Consider the following 25055-nt stretch of genomic DNA (forward strand, 5'->3'; position numbering starts at 1 on the left):
CCAATAGCACTAGCTCCGTGGGTTGAGGCGCTGCCCCAACAACTGCAAGCAAGTTCCGGATCTCCTCAGTCCTAGTGAGGAAGGGGTTTATGCCTTCCCCCTTCTGCATCTTGACACACCTCAACTTCCCCTCTAGGTACATCTTCTACCGCTCGGAAGTACCCTATATAGCGTGGAGAGGGAATCCCACATATCTTTGGCAGTATCTTTGCGAGCTATGTGTGAAACAACATGATCCCAAACTCCATCAAGGATCAATCATTTCGCCCGTGCCATCTCCTTTTTGTACTCCTTCAATTGAACTGCATCTTGGGGAACTGCTACCACTGCATCGATATATGTTTTCCGGCCAAACTCATCTAGAAGGAAGGACATCCTTGCCTTCCAGATGACATAGTTGGAAGCCACATCCAACCTGTCTTGATCACGAATCCCAACAATGGCCATCTCAACAAAATATTGAAAATCTCCTCTTTCCTTCTGCTCAGTTGCTGCTTTGCTATTCACACTCCTTTTTGGAGTGAGAAGAGCTGCTCACAATGACTACTAATCTGCAAGGAGAATTCGAACTTCTTGAGACTAGAAGTTGCTTGAGGAAAATTTTCCCTTAGTGTGTGCTCTTCTTCCTTCCACCCAACGTTGTATATGCTCTAGCAAACTGCTACAAAAACCACTACGTCTAGGTAGAGAGATTGCTCAACGAAAAATTTGAGTTGCTTCCTCTGCCTTTGGAATCACTCGATCTTGAAAAATTGAATTTTTCTACCCCACTCAAAAAAACGAACCTCCACAAGTAATTTGGCCTCCTAGTAGGATGACTGCGTTGCCCTTAGGAATTTCGGGCTGCTGCCAAAAATGAGCACCGAAATTCCTTATTTCTTTGCCTTTGAAATTTGCGACTGATCAACTGCGCTATGATACCATGTGATTATTCCAAACTGGAATCTTGTTGCAGCGACTGGAAATTATTCTCCTAATTGTTATTTTAATTTAACAATTTATTTACTGTTCGCTACAAGAAATACTGAATAAATAACACTGCAATCTACACAAATAAAACTGCGGAAGGATAAATGTTGGAAGAAATGCTAGCACACACAAAAATAAGATAATTATTTTTGGACAAAAATCCCCGGGAAAGCCCAACTTGGGAAAATCGGTGCAACAACTGAGGGCTTTATTATTAAGCAACAGTGAAATAATTTGATTACAATTTGGATGCGGAATATTGCCAATCCTGCAGAGAATATACTTGCAAAAATCTAGTGAGGAATTTTCCTCACCCCACAGGCAAATCCGGGCTCTGACCACAGCTCCAAGTGCGTCGTCCAAACTGGCTCTGCGTAGCTACTGCATCACTCTAGCGCAATCCCTTTTGCACTCAGTCTGAATTAGCCTCTCCTCAAGCCGTCTAGTTTGCAGCTGTCTGGGAAAATGTCTCTCCTGGCCTTCGAAACCTCTATCCAGCTTTTGGCATTGAAACTCGTCTTTCCCTAGCATAATCGAAACTGCCTCTAGAGGCTACTGTGCTACCCCAACGTCAACCTCTCTGTGGCTCGTTTGCCTCTCTGCAAATGTACTCACCAAATGTGGAAACCTTTCTCTGACTTCACTGTCTCTGCTCCTCTCTCATTGCTTTGATCTCAGGCTCTCTCTCCAACAACTGATTGCTATTACTCTCGAAATCGATTTGCTCATGAAATTGAACCTCTTTAGTGTGTTCTCCATCACCACATCGACCTCCTCTTATAATCCTCTGATGGAGCTCCAACGACCAACATTAAAACATAGTCGATGGCTAGTATCATCTCTGGATCGATCCGTGTGAGTTTCTAGATGATTCACGCCTTACATCAATTAATACTGATTAATTAACCATATTACCTAAGTTTCGACTTAGGAAATATTTAAAAAACGGTTAATAATCTAATTGAAACACTTCTAGGCGGAATTTCCAGAAATGATTTTGGGGTTTTGGAGATCTCCTATATTTTAGCCTCTCCACCAAATTTCGTGGCTAGAACACATTCGATGCTACAAAAATTTAACACCCATTGAGTGCTTCTAGGATTTGTCCTAGGTCAAGGAGTGAAAAGAGTCGTTGTCATAAGTTGAAGACCCCACTGGGCACAGTGTAACTTCTAAAAAAATTATTTTTGCCTTTAAAAGTGTCGAAACACCCTCCAAGACCAAGTCGGCCTGGTAGCTGGCAAGTCGGCCTAAAGAAAGAGCCACGCACACGCTTGATGAAGCCTATATATAGAAGAGGACTCGTCCTGCTTGAAGCACACTCACTCACCACTCATTCTAGCGAAGGAAGAGGAAGGAAGAGTCAGCGAAGGAGAAGAAGGACGAAGGAGCTTTATGTTTTGGCTATCTTTCTTTCACACGTGCTAAAGAGGACTAGGTTTTTTGTAGCTGACCTAGGGCATCCATCTACAAGTTCGATCTTGGAGAAAAGGAGGCAAAGAGGTCAAGCAAAGGTCACTCTCAAGCTCCAGAAGTCAGGGAAAGGAAAGCAAAGGTGACTCTCAAGCTCTAGAAGTCAGGGAAAGGAAAGCAAAGGTCAGAGGAGGGATCTAGAAGAAGATCGAAGGTCCCAGGTGTGGCAACAACAGTTGCTAGGAGGCCGAAATTTCAGACCTGGAGTAGGAGGCTGAAAATCTTGTAGCAAGAGGTCAAAAAGGTGCTACTGAAAGAGATTTGACTGGGTTCGACTAGATCGAAGTTGGCACATCATTCAAAGAGGTTGGTCTTGGTCTTGGAGGGTATTGGTCTCAGTCTTAAGGTCATGGAATTCGGCAATTGAAGAACCTATAAGGAAGAGAAGGCATTTAAGGGTTTTGCTCTGGCTTGCAACCTATACATGTGTCATTGTTCTTTTGTTTTTGGTAATTGTTCAATGATTCACACATATAATAATAAGGAACAAAGCTAGTAAGTAGAAAAGAACCACAAGCAGTTATCAAGTAAAGAGAATTAATCATAATCATTGCCCTATTGAATTCTCAACATGTTTTCAGAGCTAAGGTTGGCTAAGGGCATCAAGAAGATCTCTAATATGTTGAAGAAGTTCATCAAGAAGTGTTCAAAGGTAGCAATCTATCTCAAGAAAAACATCAAGGAAGCATTGAGTCTCTTATTCCCTACAAAGAAGGAAGTAATCAAAGAAAATGATGAAGGTCTCTTCTCTACACTCACTGACACATTCGAAGACAAGAGCATTTGGGTAAATTGATAATGGTGCATCTAGGCACATGACAAGTCATCACACACAATTGAAGACTTTATCAAGAGGAAAATCTTCTTATTTAGTGGAACTTGGAGATAACAAAAGCTATCTTGTGAGAAGCATTGGATCAACCTCTATAAAGCTGAAGAATGGAAGCAACATGCACCTCAACAACATCCTATTTTTCCAGGTTTGCATAAGAACTTACTTCCCATTTCAAGTCTAGAGGACAAGGGTTATATAGTAGCTTTCATTGATGGAAAGGTTGTTGTATGGAGTAAAAACTCAAGCGTAGAAAATGCTAGAGTAATTGGTATTCGAGAAGGAAGAAACTATAGGCTGATATCTCATCTAGCTCAAACCGTCGTTAACATTGAAGTTAGCCGATGTGAACTATGGCATAGAAGATTTGGTCATCTTCATTTCAAGATCCGCCCAACTTTGAGTTCTATGGTAGATGGAATCCCTGAATTGAAAGAAGACCATGAAGGAGTTTGTAAGTGATGTGCATTGGATAAGAATACCAAGAGGCCATTTGGAAGCAGTGCTTCACAGTCGAAATAAATCTTGGATCTCATTCACTCCGATGTATGTGGCCCTATGACTCCTAAATCTCTTGGAGGTCATCTATATTATGTCACATTTATAGATGGTCATTCAAGAAGAAGAATCTCATCATGAAGATGAGAGTCCCAGTGAACCCATTCAACCTGTGGTCCTAACCGAATCAAGAAAGAGACCAAATTGGTTGAAGTCCACACTACTTGATGCAGAAGGTCATGGGTTAGCGAAATGCTCATTTAGAGAAAGCAAGAAACCCATGAGATGTTTTGGGTATGCTGCATTTATGAAAAAACTTATAGAAGCAAAACTATCCACTTTTGAAGAAGCTATCAACCATCAGGGATGGAAGGATGCCATGGATGAAGAATATCAATCTATAATGAATAATGGAGCTTGGGAAATTGTGCCTAGGCCCAAAGACAAGTCTGTGGTAACTTCCAAATGGATCTACACGATCAAACATGCGATAGATGGAAGTATTGATAAGTATAAGGCAGGATTTGTGGCTAGGGGTTTCTCTCAACAAGAAGGCATCAATTATGAAGAGACATTTGCTCCGACAACAAGGTATACAATGATTCGTTCATTGGTCTCTCTAGTAGCATCAATGGAGTGGAACATCCATCAAATGGATGTGTAGACTGTGTTTCTGAATGGCGCAATTGATGAGGAAGTCTGTATAGAGCAACCCTTGGGATTTGAAGTTAAAGACAGGAAGGCATATGTTTGCAGATTGAAGAAAGCATTATATGGCCTCAGGCAAGCACTAGGGGCATGGTATGCTAGAATGGATGAATACCTACAAAGAATAGGCTTCACAAAAAGTTTTGCTGATCCAAACCTTTATATAAAGTTTGTAGATGGAGAACCTGTAATCATTGTTCTGTATGTAGATGATCTTTTCTGGACAGGTGTAGAAGGCCAAATTGAAGAATGTAGGAGGCAACTAGCAGCAGAATTTGACATGAAGGATCTAGGGATGATGCATCACTATTTGCGACTAGAAGTCTGACAAGGACCTATTGAAGTTTATTTGGGTCAAGGAAACTATGTGATCAAGATGCTGAAGAGGTTTGACATGATGGATTGCAAACCTATGACCACTCCGATGATCACAAACTTGAAGAGACTAAGGAGTTTCGAATCGAGCCCTATAGATCCTTTCAAGTATAGACAACTGATTGGCTCACTGATGTACTTGGTGAAACACTCGACCAAACATATGTTTTGCAGTAAACATTCTCAGTCAATTCCAAGTGGAGCCAAAGCATGATCATTGGATAGCAACAAAACATATACTGAGATATCTGTGAGGGACTATCCACTATTGCTTGAAATATGATTGGAGGAATGATGTCTACCTAATTACATGATCATTGGATAGCAACAAAACATATACTGAGATATCTGTGAGGGACTATCCACTATTGCTTGAAATATGATTGGAGGAATGATGTCTACCTAATTGGATATACAAATTTCGACTGGGGAGGCAACGAGCAAGATGGAAGAAGCACTATAGGAGGATGTTTCAGCTTGGGATTTGTTGATTTCTAGTAGCATTGGATGTGCTCTAAGTCTCAAATTTTGCAGGGAGGCTTCGGCACATGTATTCTCCAATACCCATAAATCATTTTGGGAAATTAAAATGATTAATGGGTATTAATCTAAACTGTAAGTGAAACTTCTAGAAGAAGGCGGAGATCAAGTCAATATGATCGTAGCCTTTGATTAGGATCTAATCTGGGCCATTGATTGATCAACGAGAGGATTATAAGAGAAGGCTTTATGGGCACTTGGAGAACACACCCGAGGCAAATACTCAGTTACCCGAGTAAGAGAAAATTGAATTAGAGGAAGAGTTGCAAGTGAGAAAGGAAGAGAGAGCATCAACATTTTTTGAGAGTGCAAGGCAAGAAGACGTAGAGTTGGGAGAGACATCGCTGAAGTAGGTTGACACAGAAAGAGGCAACACAAAGGCAGTTTGACGCTGAGACTGCATGGGTAGCTTGACGCTGGGTTAACGTGGGGAAATTGACACAGAGAGACGCAAAAGGATTCAAAGGGAAGAAAAGTACTTCACTTGGATCAGAGATTTGTCAAGAAGCGTCTATAAATTTTCTCACTTCTGTTTTGTTGGTTGTAACTTGTACATGAGATTTTGTTGAAGAATAATAAAGAAACCCTCATCTGCTGTACCAGTTTTCCCACATTGTGTTTTCCGGAGACGATTGTCCAAAAATAACTATCATTGCGATTGTATTTGTGCTAGTATTTTTCTTTGCATTTACTTTTTGCAATATTTTAATTGTGAAAGCTGCAGTAGAATATATTTCGATCTTTGCCGTAAGAACACTGTGAATAACTTATTTCTGAGATAATAAGTAGAAGAAATAATATTAATCACTGCAGTTGGATTTCTATTTAGAAATTTTCACAGGATCGTCTATGATCTCATGGATGAGCAGAAAGCAAGACACAGTTGTTTTGAGTAGTGCTGAGGTTGAGTATGTTGTGGCCTGTGAAGTAAGCAGAGAAGCAGTTTGGTTAAGGAAGCTGCTATCCGACCTATTCGAAGGACCGATGGACCCTACAGTGATACATTGTGACAACACCAGTTGTATATGTTTGTCTGAGGACCCAATATTTGATGGAAAAGCAAAGCTTATAAACAACAAGTATCACTATATTCAGGAGATAGTATAAAATGATGTGTTGCAACTACAATATATCTCCATTGATGAGCAGGTAGCTGACATATTGACGAAATCTCTTCATAACAAGAAGCTTGTGTACTTGAGAGACAAGCTTGTGCACTTGAGAGACAAGCTTGTTTTGGTTGATATATCCTCCCTAGTTGAGAGGGAGAGATAGGCACATCATTCTTGTCTTCACTTGGGAAGACACAATGGAGGATTTGGTAACCATCTGGTATCCGATACTCTTTGAGGATGAGGTAGGGCATCCAAGACAAGAGTAGTGGTGGACCGATATTCTTTGAGGACTAGCTATCCAAGAGAAGAAGAGCCCAAAGAAGGTCATACATGGTGAAAAATCGAGTGGAGTATGTACCTTGAGAGGCAATGATGATGGTGTGTATAAATAATTGGCCTCGCCAACATTGTTCTCTAATCTTGTGGAGAGATAGAGCTATTAGTCAAGACCTTACTATGTGACAATGTTGGTTGATATGATGCTAGGCAAATGGGTTACCAATCCGACACTTCTTACGAGATCTCTTCAGATTGAGAATGTCCATGTACCTCTTATGAATACCTCACTAGTTAAGTGGGAGTGTTAATAAATGTGTAACTAAGTTCGGTCTTCATAAGTATGAAATGTATTTTTGATTCTTGTAAATGATAAAAATGAAAGAAAAATATTATCATTATTTTTGGAGCATGGGTTTCATGCTCAAGGTCTTATTTTATAGGTCAAGCACCCATTTAGTGCTTCTAGGTTTGTCTTAGGTCAAGGAGTCAAAAGAGTCATTGTCGCAAGTTGAAGACCCCACTTGGCACATTATAACTTGTAAAGAAAATTATTTTTGTCTTTAAAAGTGTCAAAATACCCTCCAACACCAAGTCGGCCTGGCAGCTGGTAAGTCGGCCTAAAGAAGGAGCCATGTCGACCCTTGAAGAAGCCTATATATAGAAGCGGACTAGTCTCCTTGAAGCACACTCACTCACCACTCATTCTAGCAAAGGAAGAGTAAGGAAGTTGACCTAGGGCGTCCATCTACAAGTTCGATCTTGGAGAAAAGGAGGCAAAGAGGTCAAGCGAAGGTCACCAAGGGTCACTCTCAAGCTCTAGAAGTCAGGGAAAGGAAAGCGAAGGTCAGAGGAGGGCCCTAAAAGAAGATCGAAGTTCCCACGTGTGATAGCAATAGTGGCTGGGAGGCTGAAATTTCAGATCTGCAGTAGGAGGCCGAAAATCTTGCAGTAGAAGGTTGAAAAGGTGCTACTGGAAGAGATTTCGCTGGGTTTGAATAGATAGAAGTTGGCACATCATTCAAAGAGGTTGGTCTTTGTCTTCGAGGGTATTGGTCTCAGTCTTAAGGTCATGGAATTCGTCAGTTGAAGAATCTTTAAGGAAGAGAAGAGATTTGAGGGTTTTCCTCTCAAGAGGAGAGGTTTCGTCCTGGCTTGCTACGTATATATTGTGTCATTGTTCTTTTGTTTTTGGTCCCTGTTTGATGTTTCACACATATAATAATAAGGAACAAAGCTATTAAGTAAAAAGGAACCACAAGCAGTTATCAAGTAAAGAGAATTAATCATAATCATTGCCCTATTGAATTCTCAATAGTGTTCAGGGCATTTTTTTGGAGGAATATTAGCTTTCTTACTAGATGTTTGACTAGAATCTCTTGAGTTGGAATAAGAGTTTTGAGTTGCCAAGAGAGAAATTTTAAGCTCGGCTCTGCGATAATCTCATCAAATAAAATTGAATCATAGAATTTGGATCACGATGAGAATGACTCAACTCCTCCCTAGCAATGACACCAAAAATGTTACTGCAAATATAACACCTTAGTGCAAAGCCTCTCCACGATTATCCAAGTCTTCTAGATTTAGCTGTAGGTCCTTTGAACTCGTTAGCTTATCTCACACAAAACCTTTCTTTGTTGAACATTATCTTTGGATATTTAACCCTTGGAGGGTATTGAGCTTGGGAGTTGTTGGGTTATCTAATCTCCAAGATCTATTAGGGAAACCTCCCTTGTGGGGATAGTATCCATTCACAAAACAACAAGGCAATAGTTAGTAAGCTGACAATGGTGATTGATCCCTTTGTTTCCTTTAACCCAGAATGCTTAGTAAGACTTTACACTAAGGTGTTAGATTTTACGATAATAGTTACCATTAGGGAAAGATATACCTCTGATCATTGTTATTAGAGCCAGACTGGTTGACCCCAAAAATAAAAATGTGAATTGTATTGGCATTGGAAAAAAGCTGGAACAAAAAATTGGTCATACATCGATATCCAAAGTTTCTCATTGATTTAACATGTGTGCATATAAGCAAAATAGCACTGAGTGTGATACATTTTTGAACCGAAAGACATCAACAAAGAAGCTCTAAATGGCCTATGGAGTCCAAAACTAAGCATAGTACTAATGAGTATAGTGACATAGTCTAGACTCTAGAATCTACAATCTAATCATATGGTACTGGTTTCTGGCCATGGTTGCATTGATTGTTGAACTCTTCTATCATGACCCAAGTGAGAATATGCCCTTAACTCAAGCCACGGAGACATTAGGGTCATGACAAAGGAGTTCAACAATCAATGCAATCAACATCAAGTTACACAGAGGGCTTGGTGGTTTTGATTAAATGCCAACTCCATACTCATGCATTATGGAATCTAGTGGAAACCTTGCAATGCTACCAAATCTCAAATCTTGAAATCTGTTAAGTCTGCTGGATTTTGAATGGGATCTAAAATTCTACTTTATCCATATGATGTCCAATGAGGTTGGAACCACTCTCAAAAATCTTGAAACAATTAATGGTAATGTTAAGTTTTAGTAAAAGGATAGAAAGTGATGGATACAATTATGTCGACTTAAAACAATAGAAAACAAAAGATAAGGAGAATGTCAACTTTTACTTTAAGAATTCAATATTATCATTAATTAGTGTTAGGTTTTGCAAGGCCCTAGGATTAGATATTTTTCTTTCTTTTAAGTAATTTTTTGTTGTTTTATGAAAAAATCGAGGTTTGGTGGTTTTTAGCTGTGCTGTATAGAATCAACCAGTTTGGTGCTCAGTTTCGTTACGGAATTGTCTGGTTTCGTACAGAACCGGCTTGAACCTCTCTGAAACACCAAACTGAACTGGTGTGGCGATGAAACCACTCGGACTGATTGGTTCTAATAGGATGGTCCAAGAAATAATGAAGGGTGTCTGCTGCAATTACATAAAGATAGAGAGCAAGGGGCAATGTGATTCTTGAGAATGGTTCATCAAGCGTGATGGCATTTGGTTTAAAATGAAAGGATGACTATGGGAACCATTTTTTTTTTCATTGTTTTTAAACATTGTTTATGTTTTTTTTCATTGTTTTTGCCATTTGGTTGGGTAACTTGGGTTTTCATTTTACAATGTAAAAATTAAAAATTAAAATACTAAATTGTAATCCTTATTTTCCCATAGGTTCACAACTTCACTGAAACACCATTCAAGTTTGCAACTTCAAAGTTCAAAAACAAACATGCCAAGGAAATTGGATCCTTTCTGGGAATATGGTGAACCTAATGCTCCGAATGATAGACTAAACTTGAATTGCAAGTTGTGTGGCCACCCTATGTCCAGGGGGGTTTATAGGTTGAAGTATCACCTTGCACAAATCCTTGGAAAAGATGTGGGGCCTTGTTCAAATACAAATCCTGAACTCATCCAAGAGCCATGAAAGCATTGGAAACTTTAGACCAGAGTAGAGAGGCCAAAGAAGAAATAAAAAAGGCAACTGAAAAGGTCAACTGAAGCAAGTGGCACTGGTTCTACTGCAACATCAACCAATTCGGTAGCTGCCACATCATTTTTTGTTCCTCGAACCACACCTGGTTCACTGCCATCTATCAGTTCAATGCTGAAAAGAACTGAGAAAGAACAAGCTGACAAGTTGCTGGCAAAATTTCTTTTTGGAGTGATATTCCTTTCAACATTGTAAGGAATAATCCATTTTTCCAACCTACTGTTGATGCTATTGCAAGTGTTGGCCTAGGGTACAAAATCCATTCTTATCATGATTTCAGAGGCCGGATTCTTCAAAATGAAAAGCGTGACTGCACCCAAAGATTGGAGGATTTTAGGGCATCATGGGCACAAACAAGATGCATTGTTTTGTCAAATGGTTGGACTGACCAAAAGGGGAGAACCCTTATAAATTTCTTGGTTAGTTGTCCCAAGGGGACTATGTTTATCAAATCTGTTGATGCATCTGCACAAATCAAAGATGCAAGAACTTTATGTGATTTGCTAGATGTGTTTATTTTGAAGGTGGGTGCAAAAAATGTTGTCCAAGTCATAACGGACAATGCTGCAAATTATGTTGTTGCTGGCAGGATGCTTATGGACAAGCATCCTACTTTATTTTGGACACCTTGTGTTGCACACTGTATTGATTTGATGTTGGAGGACATAGGGAAAATTCCCTTTGTTAAAGATATTGTTGATTCATTCAAAAGCATTACAAAATTTATATATAACCATACATCTGTGCTTAGCTTGATGAGAAGATTCACCAACAACAAAGAGTTGGTGCGTCCCGCCATTACACGGTTTTCCACTAGTTTCATATCTCGTCAATTCCTTTTGAATTCTATGTGGGATGTGAAGAGAATGTTTATTTCAGAGGAGTGACGTGCTTTGCCAATGAGCCGCAAACCAGAGGGAGAGGCCGTATGCAAACTAGTTTCATACCAGGAAGACTTTTGGGCGGGAGTGCAGGAGGTGTGGGCCGTTATTGAACCTTTGGTAAAGGTTCTTCGGTTGGTTGATGGTGAGAAGGCCGCAATGGGCTATTTGTATGAGGCCATGGACAGGGTCAAAGAAGCCATTCGGGACTACTATGATGGTAAGGGAGATGATGGGTTTCAGAGACAACTCCTCCTATGGGGAGTGATTGATGAGCGATGGAACAACACACACCATCGTCCCATTCATGTTGCTGAGCTTTTCCTGAACCCCGCATTTTCTTACGCATGTGGGTTTGATTTTGATGCTGAGATCATGGATGGATTCTTATCTCGTGTCCAGAAGATGGTGCGATCTCCAAAACAACATATAGAGATCTCTAAACAAATTGAGACATATAGGATGGCAGGTGGCACATTTGGCTTTGAGATGGCTATCATTGATAGGACGATTAAAATGCCAGGTATTTTTTAGTTTGTAACTTTGTTTCAAATTTCATTGTCTCTTCAAATTCCATTTTTTTCTTATGTTTATTTAAAATTTTATTTGTAATTTTGTTGTAGATGCATGGTGGAAAATGTATGGTGGCAGGGTACCCCTTCTGCAAAAGCTTGCCATTCGCATCCTCAGCCAAACATATAGCTCCTCAGGATGTGAGCGCAACTGGAGTGTATTTGAAAAAATACACAAGAAGAAGCGCAACAGGGTAACACTTAAACATTTAAAATATTGCAAATTTCCAAATAAATTTTTGAATTCATTAAATAATATTTTTTTTAATATTTATTAATTATTATTTCATGATCTTTGTATAGGTTGGAGTCCCAACGACTTAATGACATGGTCTACGTCTACTACAATCTTCGATTGTGGGTGAGTAAACTTGAGAGGACACTTGATGTGGAGGCCATCTCATTGGATGGGATTGACACCACTGCTACATGGAGGGTTGAGGCCGAGAGGCCTCTCATGGAGTCTGCTGATGATTGGTTAGTGCAGGATGTAGTGGAGGGGGAGGAGGAGGAGGAGGAGCAGGAGGAGGAGGAACAGGAGGAGGAGGTGACGCCACCTGCCCAGGCTACCATTGCCACCAGTAGAGGATGTGGTCTACCTCCTATAAATCCTACTTCTAGTTCTTCAGCTTCTAGAGCACATCAGACTCCACTGCCAACTCCACTAGCACCAGCATCTACATCTAGAGGGAAAGGGAAAGCTGTGGCATTTTCTCGCAAGAGGGGCAGAGGAAATCAATAGGATTAGACTTTAGTTATTTTCTTAATTTTATTGTATATGACATTATGACATGATGAGATACATTATTATACTTTTTGTTGATATTTTGAGGCTGAGTTGGGACTCAAGAGTCAGGACTTACTATTCAGGAAATGATTCAATGTTATGTGTGATTTTAGCAGTAGAAATGATATTAAACATCTTATATATTAGTTCTTTTATCATATTTATGTGTCAATGTATTTATTTTATGTTGTAGATGGTATAGATATTAAAAAAATTGAAAAAAATGAAAAAAATGAAAATTTTTGTACCAAACGATTTTTTCCCGATTATTTCCCGATAATTATGATTTTTTCCGAGTTTTTCTTCGCGCCGATATTATCCCGATAACGATTAATGCAACATTGGGAATAATGACACTTTGCGGTATATTTGGTTCACTTTTAATCAGAATTTGAACAGATGCCTAGATAAGTTCTTTAGGATATTTTTTCTGATGTCCTTCAGTTTTATTTTATGCTTTGCTTAGATGATGTTTTCTACAGGCTCTCAGGTACTCCAAAGAAGCACTACTTATAAGAACAAAAGTTCTGCATCGAAAATTCAGGTTTTTGGACAAGAAGTCAATTCAAGTTGCAAGAGATAATAATACTGAGCCTAAAAATGACTCAAATGAAGTGGGAGGTATTTATCTGGAGGCCCTAGGATCAGTTACAACAAATGTCTGGCCAACTTTTTCAGATGCAGAGAAGAATGGGGAGTATTGGCCTAGTCAATGGGTTGTTCTTGGAAATTATTTGGAAAACCTTATGCAGGTTTGGAAGCTATTCCTTAGCAATTAAATCAATCAGCTTTTGTTAGGTTCTAAACTCTTGAAAACTAAAAGCATAAAGGAAATGATTTCTCTTCTATACATAAAATCAATTAGTATTGGATGATTTAGATTTACCGGTTCTCAAAATTTAAGTGATTGTTAGGTGGGTGTTCTCTATGAAATGGTGGGAGATGGAGATGAAGCTGAAAACATCTTTCAGGAAGGTCTGAAGATTTCAAATGCACAAGATCTACCACTTGGTCAGGCTGCATTTGGATCCTGCTTAGGTATCTTTTGCCTTTGGGGTTTCTGGATTTATTATTGGATGTATCAGAAATATTCATATGGGTATGCAGAGAAAAAGATTGAGGCTCTCACATATTGTGGTGGTTGAATAATGGTTTCTGCAGGTGAAATTTATCGGAAACGTCATTCATGGGAAAAAGCTGAAGAGATATTGCAAAATGCAAAGCAGATTTTTCATCGTCAGGACTTGAAGCTTGTGTGTAAGCTTTGCCAAGTAACAGTAGAAGCCATGCTTGACATGCGGATTGGAGATTTGGTGCGTAGGCGTCCAAAGGATAAAAAAGATGTACATTTTCCTGAGAACCTGACTTCTGCTGTTGATATTTACACATTGGCACGGGAAAATTTATGTAAAGAAATGAGCAAAGCACAACTAGCAGAATCTCTTGCTTGCACGGCCAATGACATAAAGAAGAAAAGAGGAACTGGTCAAAGGGGGAAAAAGTCTTCTAGAATAGTGGACTTAGATGACTCTAGCATTGGAGTAAGGGATTACCTAAAGGAGTCTGAGGGTACATGCAGAAAGACGCGTTCGCGTTCAAAAGCTGGAAATAATTGTCGTTTAGCTAGTGAAGGTACAGAACATCTGTCATTATCAAAAACTCCATGGCAATCAAGTGGATGCTTGATAGCAAGGGATGACATAGATAAATCTTTCTATTCACTCAGGAAGAAAACACAGCCGAAGCCACAAAGTGTTTCCCACATTGGATCTAGAAATAAATTTGAAGAACTGTCACATGAGAGAGATTGCAGTGGTCATTGTGAAATCGAAACAGATCAAGTACATTCTATGCAGGACCTTATTGCATTTTGTTGGGAATGCCATACAAGAAGTGTATTGTCTAGACTCCTGCTTCAAATAGGTATCTTTGTCAAAATAGATAGATTTGAAAGTTCTCTTAATTACACTTTTGATTATATTCGTTTCTCTATAGTTTAGTTCTAAGGTCAAAGTTATTGGTTGTTGCTGAACAGGCAAATGTTACAAGGCATCTGAGGAGTTGGACAAGGTGCATGAGATCTTTTTGCAGAATATCTCTCTGCTATTTTTTCATAATGGTAGATCTCTATGCCTGTGTTCATTTGGTACTGCACATTGCTGCCAGCTTGAATGCTCTGGCAAGAGAAGTCCTGTGGATATATTCCACATTGAAAGGGCAGCGTTGCTGTACCATGTCAGTTGGCTTTCTCTAAGTAAAATTTTCTGTAGTTTATCATGGTAAGAACTTTCTTGTTACTCTTATGTTAATTTGTATGCCTGAAATAATACAAATGGAAAGTGTGTAATGCTGATAACTCTATGCAAATATATAGATAGAAATATGTGTTGATCTTATAGTTGCTTGCTTTCTTGCCTTTAATTGTACAGGATACAGTGCTGCAAATTTGCTGAAAACCGGATGTCATTGGTGTTGGGATGGCTGCATCATGCTTTCTTTATTTGTAGTCAAACTCCTGCACTTTTTCAAAAGGTTATGTTGCTATTTTGCTAATGTGTTTTTATCTTTTTATGCATCTCTGGGCTGATTATGGTCACCCTTCAAATCTTGTGAGTCTAGTAAATGCTAAGCTTTATGATATTTGTGAAATTGTCAAGGGAATCAGTTAAGTAATAGTGATAGTTATGAAGTGATGGAATTCTTTAACAACTTACCTGGCATCCTTAAATGTCTTATCGTAAAAAAATGCATGTTTACTTAAAATGTGGAAAAATATTTCTCCAGGCCAAACATTTTTCATTGAATATTAGATGAAGTACTGAACTATGAATTTTTACTGAGTTACATTTTTTGATGTGTTGAAGGTAATTTCATGATGCATACTGTTGCTGCAAAATATAGAAGGCCTCTGCTACAAAGTCTCATTGGGCGAGGAGCCAGACCTTATGGCAACAATGAGGAAGGGTTGCCACTGTCTCCTCAGCAACTGTCTTCCTGCTGTTTAGTGGGATTCCAACCACAAGGGAGGCTTCCCTAAATGACCTATAAGGGTATTCAAATAGTAGGGCTCAAGGTGATTTGTTTTCGACAGTCTAAAGATGGATATAGGGCTTGGCAAGGCCAAAGATGACCAAATGTATTCAATGCTAGGGTTCAAACACTTTAAATATAGACCTATAAATGGGTTGCATAAGTTAGGGTTTGAATTAAAATAATAGGGCATGCAATTGCATATAGCTGCCTAGGAAAAGCCCTTCAAATTATCTTCAACAAGAAAGGATCAAGGGCTTCAAATAGAGACTAGGGCTGAACTTGGGTAAACAGCTTTAAGGCTGTTAGATATGCATAAACAGAAAAAAATAGAAGGTGACAGCAGCCCTTCTAGGGCATGTAAAGCTATCGACTATGCTAGGTTTTGTGATGTTCTTGCTTCGCAGTTTTGCTAAGTAGTCACAATTTTGCACAATTTTGCGTTTTCCTAAGGAGGACTTAGGAAAAAGTGGGTTAGGACTTAGGAGGACCCCATTTGCATATTTTTGGCTAAGAGGATGCTCCAACATAGTAGAAGAGAGGCAAATCGAATTCTTAGTGGATCGTGGGGGCTACCCGAAGGGGAATACACAACCCTTAAAGCAGGTCACACTTTTGGAGGGAGAAAGGCAAGAGGGGGTCGATGCATGGGACCCACATGGAGAAAAGGGAGCTGAATGCTAAATAGGAGGAGCATGCATCATTTTGGGGCTTTTGACCATTTGACAAACAAACTCTCTTGTACGGTTGAGCTGTTGAGCCAAGTCTACAAGGTGCTGTTCAACACTCGAGATTTCCGAAGGGAGATCTCACCTCCTTCGGTGGACTTAGAATGCCACCCTAAGGGAGCCATTGCTATACTTGAAGAGCTGTTCCAAGAAATATTACAGGGAATTCGAGCTATCTTTGGAGCAGACTGGGCGTAGAAAGGGACCACACATTCTTGTGGAGAGATAGCTTCAGGGCAGAGTTGGTTCTGGGTTTTTAGGAGCACATTTCCTTGGCATTTGGCAACATTTTTGCAGTGGTTTGGTGGGCTGATTGGGTGGCCATCCTTTAGGCCGAATTCTTAATTTTGGCCATGCACAAAGGTGGTTGACTTGGCTTGCGCAGTCACTTGAGGAGTGCACTTGTTGTGGGAGGCTTGATCGGGAGTTTGAGGCTGAGTTTTGCTAGGGGTCATAAGGAGAATTATTGGAGGGATTTCTCAGCATTTTGGGGGTAATTTGGGCAACCGATTTACAGGGGTGCGAATACTCAGCTGGAGAAGGAGCTCACACTATTTGGGGGTATTTCCGGGAGGTCGGAACGAGGCCAAACCCTTTTTGGGTCTTTCTAGGTTTGGTGAGGAGAGCTCACGGTTAATTTCACAGAATTTTCTGAGCACTCTAAAGGGGCCAAACTACATTTCCTTTCTAGCCAGCATCAGTAGAATTTCTGGGCCAGTGAAGGGGTTGAAGGAGCTGTACTTCCTATCATTTGGGCGACACATTTTATCACCTGGGACTTGTTTAGATTGCTTTTGCAAGCTCAGGTGCACCTACTCCATACATCTTTTTGTACTATCCTTGATATATTTAATAAAATGGCTCAGCTTGGCATAGTTTTTGGCAAATTTTTTGGGTGCCTAATTGCATGTTGAATTTTTTTGTTGCATATGGTGTTTTTGTTTTGATTCTTACTATTAAATTCCTAGTAGGAATATTACAATGGTATCAGAGCACTGGTCTTGGCTCAGTCGTGTGGGAAATCTTTTATGACCACAAAAGAGAAGAAGAACATAACTTATAGGAGGCATAGATACGAGAGCCAAGAGAGAGAAATGGAGATCACACCTGATACTGAGACCCCAGAACAATAGGTAGTGGAAGCAAACATGGTGGAACCAACAAGCAAAGACGCCTCTTGAAGGCTTTGAATGACCTGGCAAAGGGGCAGAAAGAAATGCTGGAGATTAAGCTACAAAACTGTGACAAGTGTTGATTTGGGGTAGCATCCAATGTGCTTTAGGCCTCAAAATTTGCATGGAGGCTTAGACACATGCATTCTCCAATACCTAGAAATCGTTTTGGGAAATTCTGGCCAGAGACAATTTTATTAAAATAATTAAATGGGATCCTATGTCTAAACTTAAGAAATTAAAATAATTAATGGGTTTTAATCTAAATTGTGGGTGAAACTTCTAGAAGAAGGCGGAGATCAAGTCAAATGATCCTAGCCATTGATTAGAATCTAATCTGGGTCGTTGATTGATCAACGAGAGGATTATAAGAGGAGGCTTGATGGCCACTTGGAGAACACACCAGAGGCAGATACTCAGTTACCCAAGTAAGATCGATTTTCTCACTGGTCGAAGTTCGACAAAGAGAAAATCGAATCAGAGGGAGAGTTTCAGGTGAGAAAGGAAGAGAGGGCATTAGCATCTTTAGAGAGTGCAAGGAAGCAAGATGCAAAGTAGGAACAGGCTGATGCAGTAAGAGGCAAAACAAAGGCAGATTGACGCAGAGCTTGCATGGGCAGCTAGACATTAGGCCAGTGTGAGAAGTTTGACGCAAAGGGACGCAGAAGGATTCTGGGGAAGAGGAGTACTTCACCTGGATCAGAAAGTTGTCAGGAAGTGTCTGTAAAATTTCTCACTCTTGTTTTGTTCGTTGTAAATGTACATGAGAATTTGCTGAAGAATAATAAAACCCTCATCTGCTGCACTGATTTTCCCACATTGGTTTTTTTTCGGGGATGATTGTCCAAAAATAATTGTGTCATTGTGATTGTATTTGTGCCAATATTTTATTTTTCTTCTTACATTTACCTTCTGCAATATTTAAATTGTGAAGGTTGTAGTAGAATATATTTGAATATTGCTATAAGAACACTGTGAATAACTTATTTCTGAGATAATAAGTAGAAGAAATAATATTAATCACTACAGTAGGATTTCTGTTTAGAAATTTTCACAACTAGAGTGTCAACCGGGATTTCGTGTTTGGGGAGACCTCAAGTACTTCCCACCAGTACAACCACCATTCTCCTTTGACTCAACCCAGATGCTTTCAGTGGGCCAACCAGAACCTCATTGCAAGGTTTTTATCCTCAAGAATGGTGAGCAGTTAGGGCAAGACAAGATGCCCATGGGGAGTATTTCAGGGAATGGTAGTCGATGGGTGAAGAGTTTCGAGTTGCATCGAGTTTTCAGGATTTCTTTTAGCTCAAGCAGAATGATAAGGGTAAGGGCGCAGGAGGGTCAAGCATGCAGAACTCGAAGTTGCAATGTACAATTGGGAGGATGTACCTCCCCACATTTGATGGCTCATCCAAGTGCACAAATAGGGCTTGGGTGAAGAAGTTAGACACATTTTCATCTTAGCTAGATGCCTGAGGTGGAAGCCATTAAAATGGTTACCTTACACTTGGAGGGGGAGGCCCACAATTGGTGGTTCCATGTTTAACTTCACATGCATGGTTGTGGAGCATTTTGAGTGGAGTGATCTAGAGGAACACTTCAGAGAGCTGACCTAACTCAAGTAGATAAGTAGCCCGAGGCATTACATAACAGAGTTCTTGAGGGTGTCTGTGATGGTGCTGGATTTATCAGATGCCAGGAGGGTCTACACCTTTGTGGATGGTTTGGTTGGGCCCTGACGTTGGCTAGTGAGGGCAAGCAGGCCCACCACTCTACAGGGAGGCATTGAAAGCCACACTGGTTTTACAAGACACAATTCCCAAGACTAGGGCACTAGTTCCACCTTGAGTTCCTTTCCCACAAAGGGGCTGAGACACTAGAGCCCCATCGCAAAGAGATGTTTAGGGGCATGGACAACTGGACGATGAGAGCAAGAGAGAGCTATGTAGGAGGAAGGTGTACCACAGGCAAGGTCCATTATATAAAGGTGTTTTCTAACAGTGAGCCAGAGGATGGTGTAGAGTAGGAGGATGATGTCAGAGGTGGTGAGTTGCAGACCATTGGAGGTAGTGGAGGAGGAAAAGCACCACCCCCACCTGATCGAGACCTCTTTAGACCCACTGGAGGTGTTATCGCTTCGTTGAGGGGAGTTCCCAAGTACTTCACGCTGAGGATCAGGGGCATGGTGCAAAGACAACGTGTAGCAGTCTTGGTGGATAGTGGGGCAACCCACAACTTTATTGATGCATAGATGGTGGAGCAGACATGTATACAAACTGAGAGCTTTGAGGGGTTTTTAGTCCTGGTGCCGGGAGACAGGACTATGCAGTGCACCAGGTATGTCCCTAGTGTGACAATGATTATGGGGAATTACTCTTTGACCGATCGCTTCTTTGTGGTCGATGTTTTAGACACCAACATAGTCATGGGTGTCTAGTGGTTCTGTTGCTTGGGACGAGTCACTAACTATTGAAGGAAACTAGAGATGGGTTCATGGGGCCAGATGGGAGGATGGTGTTGTTGAGAGGGATGCATTCATACACACCACATACTGTGTCAACACATCGAATGGAAGCTGATTTATGACATGGAGAGATAGAGTGGGCAGTGAAGCTCAGGACTACAGAGGCAAGTACTCAACCACGACCAGTACACCTGGACATCCATGAAATATTAAATAGGTACCCAACAATTTTTGGGGACACTCCTACAGGCAGGCCACCTGACCAGGGATTTGAGCACACAATTGAGTTAAATGAGGGTGTGCATCCCGTGATCATCACTCCGTGGCTACAGCCCAAGGCTTACTAGGATGAGATTGAGCATGCCATACATGAGTTGTTGGCCTTGGGTCACATCAAGCCTAGTTAGAGTCCTTTCACTTCTTCAGTTGTGTTGGTGAAGAAGAAGGACGAGACCCTTTGCATGTGTATTGACTACTAGGCCTTGAATAAGAAGACCTTGAAGAATCGGTACCCGATCCCATGCATAGATGAGTTGATGGGCGAACTTATAGGGGCTAAATACTTCTCTAAGATTGGTTTGTGCTCAAGATGCCACCGGATTAGAGTTCGGGGGCAAGACATTCCGAAGACAACCTTTTGATGCCATTATGGGCAATTTGAGTCCTTGGTGATGCCCTTTGGGTTAACCAATGCCCTAACTACTTTCCAATCTTGCATGAACCACATGTTCCACAAGCAACTTCATAGGTTCGTGTTGGTGTTCTTTGATGACATCTTGATCTATAGTAGGACTTGGGAGGAGTACTTGAGGCTTTTGGAGGAGGTGCTTTGTATCCTTGAGGAGCAACAGTTGTACGCCAAGGTGTCCAAATGTGAGTTTGGACTAATAGAGATGCTGTATCTTGGTCACGTTATTGGGGAGGATGGAGTGCAAGTGCACTAGGAGAAGATCAGGCCATATTGAATTGGCCCACACCCAGGAGTGTGATTGAGCCATGTGGATTTTTGGGCATTTGCACCTATTACAGGAAGTTCGTGAAGGGGTTCCCACAGCTGGTGGCACCCCTTACCAATCTCACCAATAACGGTGCATTCAAGTGGACTAATGTAGCGCAGGACATCTTTGAGTGCCTCAAGAGGGTCATGAGCAGTTGCCCGGTGCTAGCGTTGCCCGATTTCACGCAACATTTTCTTTTGGATTGATGCGTTTGATGAAGGCATCAGGGTTGTTTTGATGCGAGGTGGGCACCACATAGTGTTTGAGAGTCGGAAACTCCTTAGTCATGAGAGTCTCTATTCTATATATGACAAGGAGATGTTGGCCATCATGCATGTGTTGGCCAAATTCTGACAGTATCTAGTGGGCAACAGGTTTAGGGTGATATAAAGGACTGTAAAGGACCATTTCTGATTCTATAACGATTTACTGAACTGTAAATATTGTAAAATGTTTTTGTAGAGCTATCTATCCTAAACAGAGTATGAGACTTTAAGAAAATTTTCTATTCTAAATTTATGCAAAAACTTCATATGACTAATTGCTGGCTTGGATGATAAGTACTTACTTGGTCTGTTGTGGATGTCTGCTGCAGATGAAAAATGTTTTAGGACTCCTCCAGTTTGCTTCCGTTTACCAAACGACCGAAACCACCCAACCAAACTGAGTAGAACCTCGCTACTCAGTCCAGTAAACTCCTCAGTTGGAGCACACTGTTCCCCCGTGCCCAGAAACCTCAGAACAAGCAAGGCCCAACTGTTCCTGATGATTAACCAACTGTGTATAAGCTTTTCTCCCGTTTTTTTCTCCCCCTTGCCTCCCACTGCCCCTTCCTTCTTATAAGTTTCTATTTGTCGACATCCCCCATCACCGTGTCAAAATTATGATACGTGTCGATTTTTATAAACAAAAATCTGATTTGATTTTATTTGCATATCTTAATTTGAAATAAAGTTTATTTATTTATTTTAATCATTTAATTTTAATTTAATTAATTTTAATTTAATTAATTTTATTTAATTTCTTAAATATTAATTTATTATAAGTGGGTCATTACAGGTGAAGACTGATCACAACAGTCTTCGGTTCTTTTTGGAGTAGAGAGAGCTCAACGAGAAGTAGCATAAGTGGGTCAACAAGATCCGAGCCTATGATTTTGATATAGAGTATGTCAAGTGCAAGTAGAATGCAGTAGTTGATGCTTTACCCAGGAGGCTCACGACATTATCCCTTATGAGTATCTGCTAGGGTTGGAAGGCGCAGTTGCTGGTGCTGTACTCTAAGGACAGGCAAGCTTGTGAGATCTTAGATGGCCCTGATGTGGATGACAAGTATCGGGTGATGAATGAGGCGATTTATTACAAGGGGAGGATCTATTTGGTACCTAGTTCACAGTTGAGGAAGAGGATCATGCTGACTGTGCATGATTCTCCACTAGCAGGGCATCAGGGGTTCCTCAAGACATACCGAGCTATTCGGGAGCGCTGCACATGGAGGGGCCTCAAGGGGGATGTTCGGAGGCAGTGCAGGAGTGTGATGCTTGCCAGAGGAACAAGGGGGAGCAAACACACCCCACAGTTTTATTGCAACCCCTCCCTATTCCTAAGAGGACATAGGAGATTATATCTATGGACTTTATTATAGGGTTGCCAACAGTGTCGGGAAAGATTGCATATATGTGGTGGTCGATCGATTAACCAAGTATGCCCATTTCTTGACCATACCTTTCTAGTCATCAGCTTCATAGGTTGCTTGTTGTTTTTCAGGTTGGTTTTTAGGCTGCATGGTCTACCCAAGACCATAGTGAGTGACAACGACAACAAATTTATGGGGGGGGGGGGGTTCTGGCAGGAGTTGTTTCGGTTAGTGGGTGTAAAGATCACACCCGACACTAGCTACCACCCACACACTGATGGTCAAATTGAGATCATGAACAAGTGGTTGGAGGGGTACTTGCGCAACTATATGATCGGGCAACAGTGCGCATGGGTGAAGTGGCTTCACGTTGGAGAGAATTGCTACAACACCATGTTCCACATGTCAATAGGTATGTCTGCATGTCGTGCTCTATATGGTTATGATGCTCTGACATTTGCTTATATGGTGTTTGGAGATTGTAGGTCCCTAAGGGCCAAAGATTGGGTACAAGAGAGCCAAGACATCCCAACGACTCTCAAGGATAATTTGTACACAACCCAGGATTAGCAGGAGATCTATGCAGACAGGCACATGGTTGAGAGGCATTTTGAGGTTGGGGACTGAGTCTTTATGAGGCTCCAACCATACAGACAGTCCATTCTGAAGTAGAAGGGAGCTGAGAAGCCCAAACTACATTTCTATGGGCCTTACAGGACAACTAGGTGGGTTTGAGAGGTGGCCAATGAGTAGGAGCTCCCACCTGGGAGCAAGGTGCACACTGTATTTCATGTCTCATGCTTGAAAAAGGCCTTGGGACAATAGGTGACAACAACTGCTGATCTACCCCCTTTGGATGATAAGGGGCATTTGGTTCTAGTTCTAGAGGCCATTTTGGAGGCGAGGGAGAGGAAGCTCATAAATAGGACTGTTAAGGAATTTTTGGTGAAGTGGAATGATTTGCTCCAGGAAGATGTCACTTGGGAAGGGGAACATGTACTCCAACACCCATCACTTCAATTGCTTGAGGCCAAGCAACATCTAGGCGGGGAGGATTGTGATGTTCCTACTAGCAGTTTTGTTAAGTAGTCACAATTTTGCACAATTTTGAGTTTTGCTAAGGAGGACTTAGGAAAAAGTGGGTTAGGAGGACCCCACTTGCATATTTTTGGCTAAGGGGAGGCTCCAACAAAGGAGAAAGGAGGCAAATCGAATTCTTAGAGGATGGTGGGGGCCATCCCAAGGGGCATACACACCCCTTGGAGCAATATACACTTTTGGAGGGAGAAAGGCAAGAGGGGGTCGATGCATGGGACCCACATGGAGAGAAGGGAGATGAATGATAAATAGGAGGAGCATGCATCATTTTGGGGCTTTTGACCATTTGAAAAACAAATTCTCTTGTTGTTGCCTAGATTGTACAGATACAACAACAACGCTCAGGGCGGGGGCTGTCACCTTGATCCCCGCCCTCTTGTTCTAGTTGTCTCCCAACAACAGGCTATTGGGGGTAGTTCCTATGGAATGAGGTGAAGGGAAAGAAATTGGAAACCAACTTGTTTGGGAGACATGGAGGAGTGGCCTAGCCAATTGGTTAAATTAAAGCAAGATTATTAATTAGATTAGATTTTAAAGTATGAGACTAGTGGCTTATGGAGTCACCAATTCTTGCTTAAAGTAAAATGGAACCAAATTACTAGATGGACACCTGCTGCTTAAGATGATTGACTAACCTGAATGATATGCAAACCTATGAGGCCAACAGGAAGCAGGGTAGGGATTGATTAACGATACTTTCTGTTGTGCTCCTATCACTTGATGCCTCCGATGCTGTAGAGACTGCAACTTTGACGACTGCAAGGTCATTGTGTTAACCACTGAAGAGTTGCCGATGCCCCTCAAGCTAACTGAGATGGGTTGGCTATATTTCTATCAAGCTAGCTTATGCTACGAGGTTATTAATGCAATCTAAATTTGGTATACTTATGCAAGAGATTATGGGTGAGATTATCTTGAGTGAAGATTGCTTAAGTTACTTAAGTTCTTATGTGAAATTTGTCTTAATGCAAGAGTACTTAACAATGTTGTGATACAATCTTAAGACAAGATGAGTGTTAAGAGATACAAGTGTAAATTTCAAATAACTCACTTATCCACCAATGATTATTAACGCAAGATATTATGCCAATCAACAAGATCAATGTTAGACTTTGAGTGCAAAGATGAGATAAACCAATTTCAGGTCTATGACAATTTATATTAGTAGTAAAAATTCCGAAAATTCAGACTTTATCGATGTTACAACAGTAGTGAGGAAACCACTTCAAATCATGAAATTTGCCTTATACATAAAAGATAAAAATTCTCAATGACTAGCGAATGTAAATTAACTTGTTTTAACCCACTTTGTGATGATGTATTTAGTTTCAGGTCTGATTGTTAGTTTAAAATAGTAAACAACCACAGATCAGCAGGCTAAAAATGCCGAAAATAGTCTGTCAATATT

The 25055-nt window shown here is 40.8% G+C and overlaps 1 protein-coding gene across 1 annotated transcript in view; it reads left to right on the forward strand.

Moving 5' to 3' along the window:
- The window catches only part of ESP (separase), a 223359-nt gene that overhangs the window by 144348 nt on the left and 53956 nt on the right, over nt 1-25055 (forward strand). Inside the window, exons 15-19 of the mRNA XM_089385190.1 lie at nt 13005-13274; nt 13437-13560; nt 13684-14445; nt 14558-14801; nt 14952-15054. Coding sequence (XP_089241316.1) covers nt 13005-13274; nt 13437-13560; nt 13684-14445; nt 14558-14801; nt 14952-15054 — 1503 coding nt within the window. The remainder of the gene's footprint in view (nt 1-13004; nt 13275-13436; nt 13561-13683; nt 14446-14557; nt 14802-14951; nt 15055-25055) is intronic.

The sequence above is a fragment of the Pinus tabuliformis genome, chromosome Q (genome assembly GCF_031772625.1).
Source record: "Pinus tabuliformis cultivar Carrire ecotype Pingquan chromosome Q, CPIR1, whole genome shotgun sequence".
Classification (NCBI taxonomy): domain Eukaryota; kingdom Viridiplantae; phylum Streptophyta; class Pinopsida; order Pinales; family Pinaceae; genus Pinus; species Pinus tabuliformis.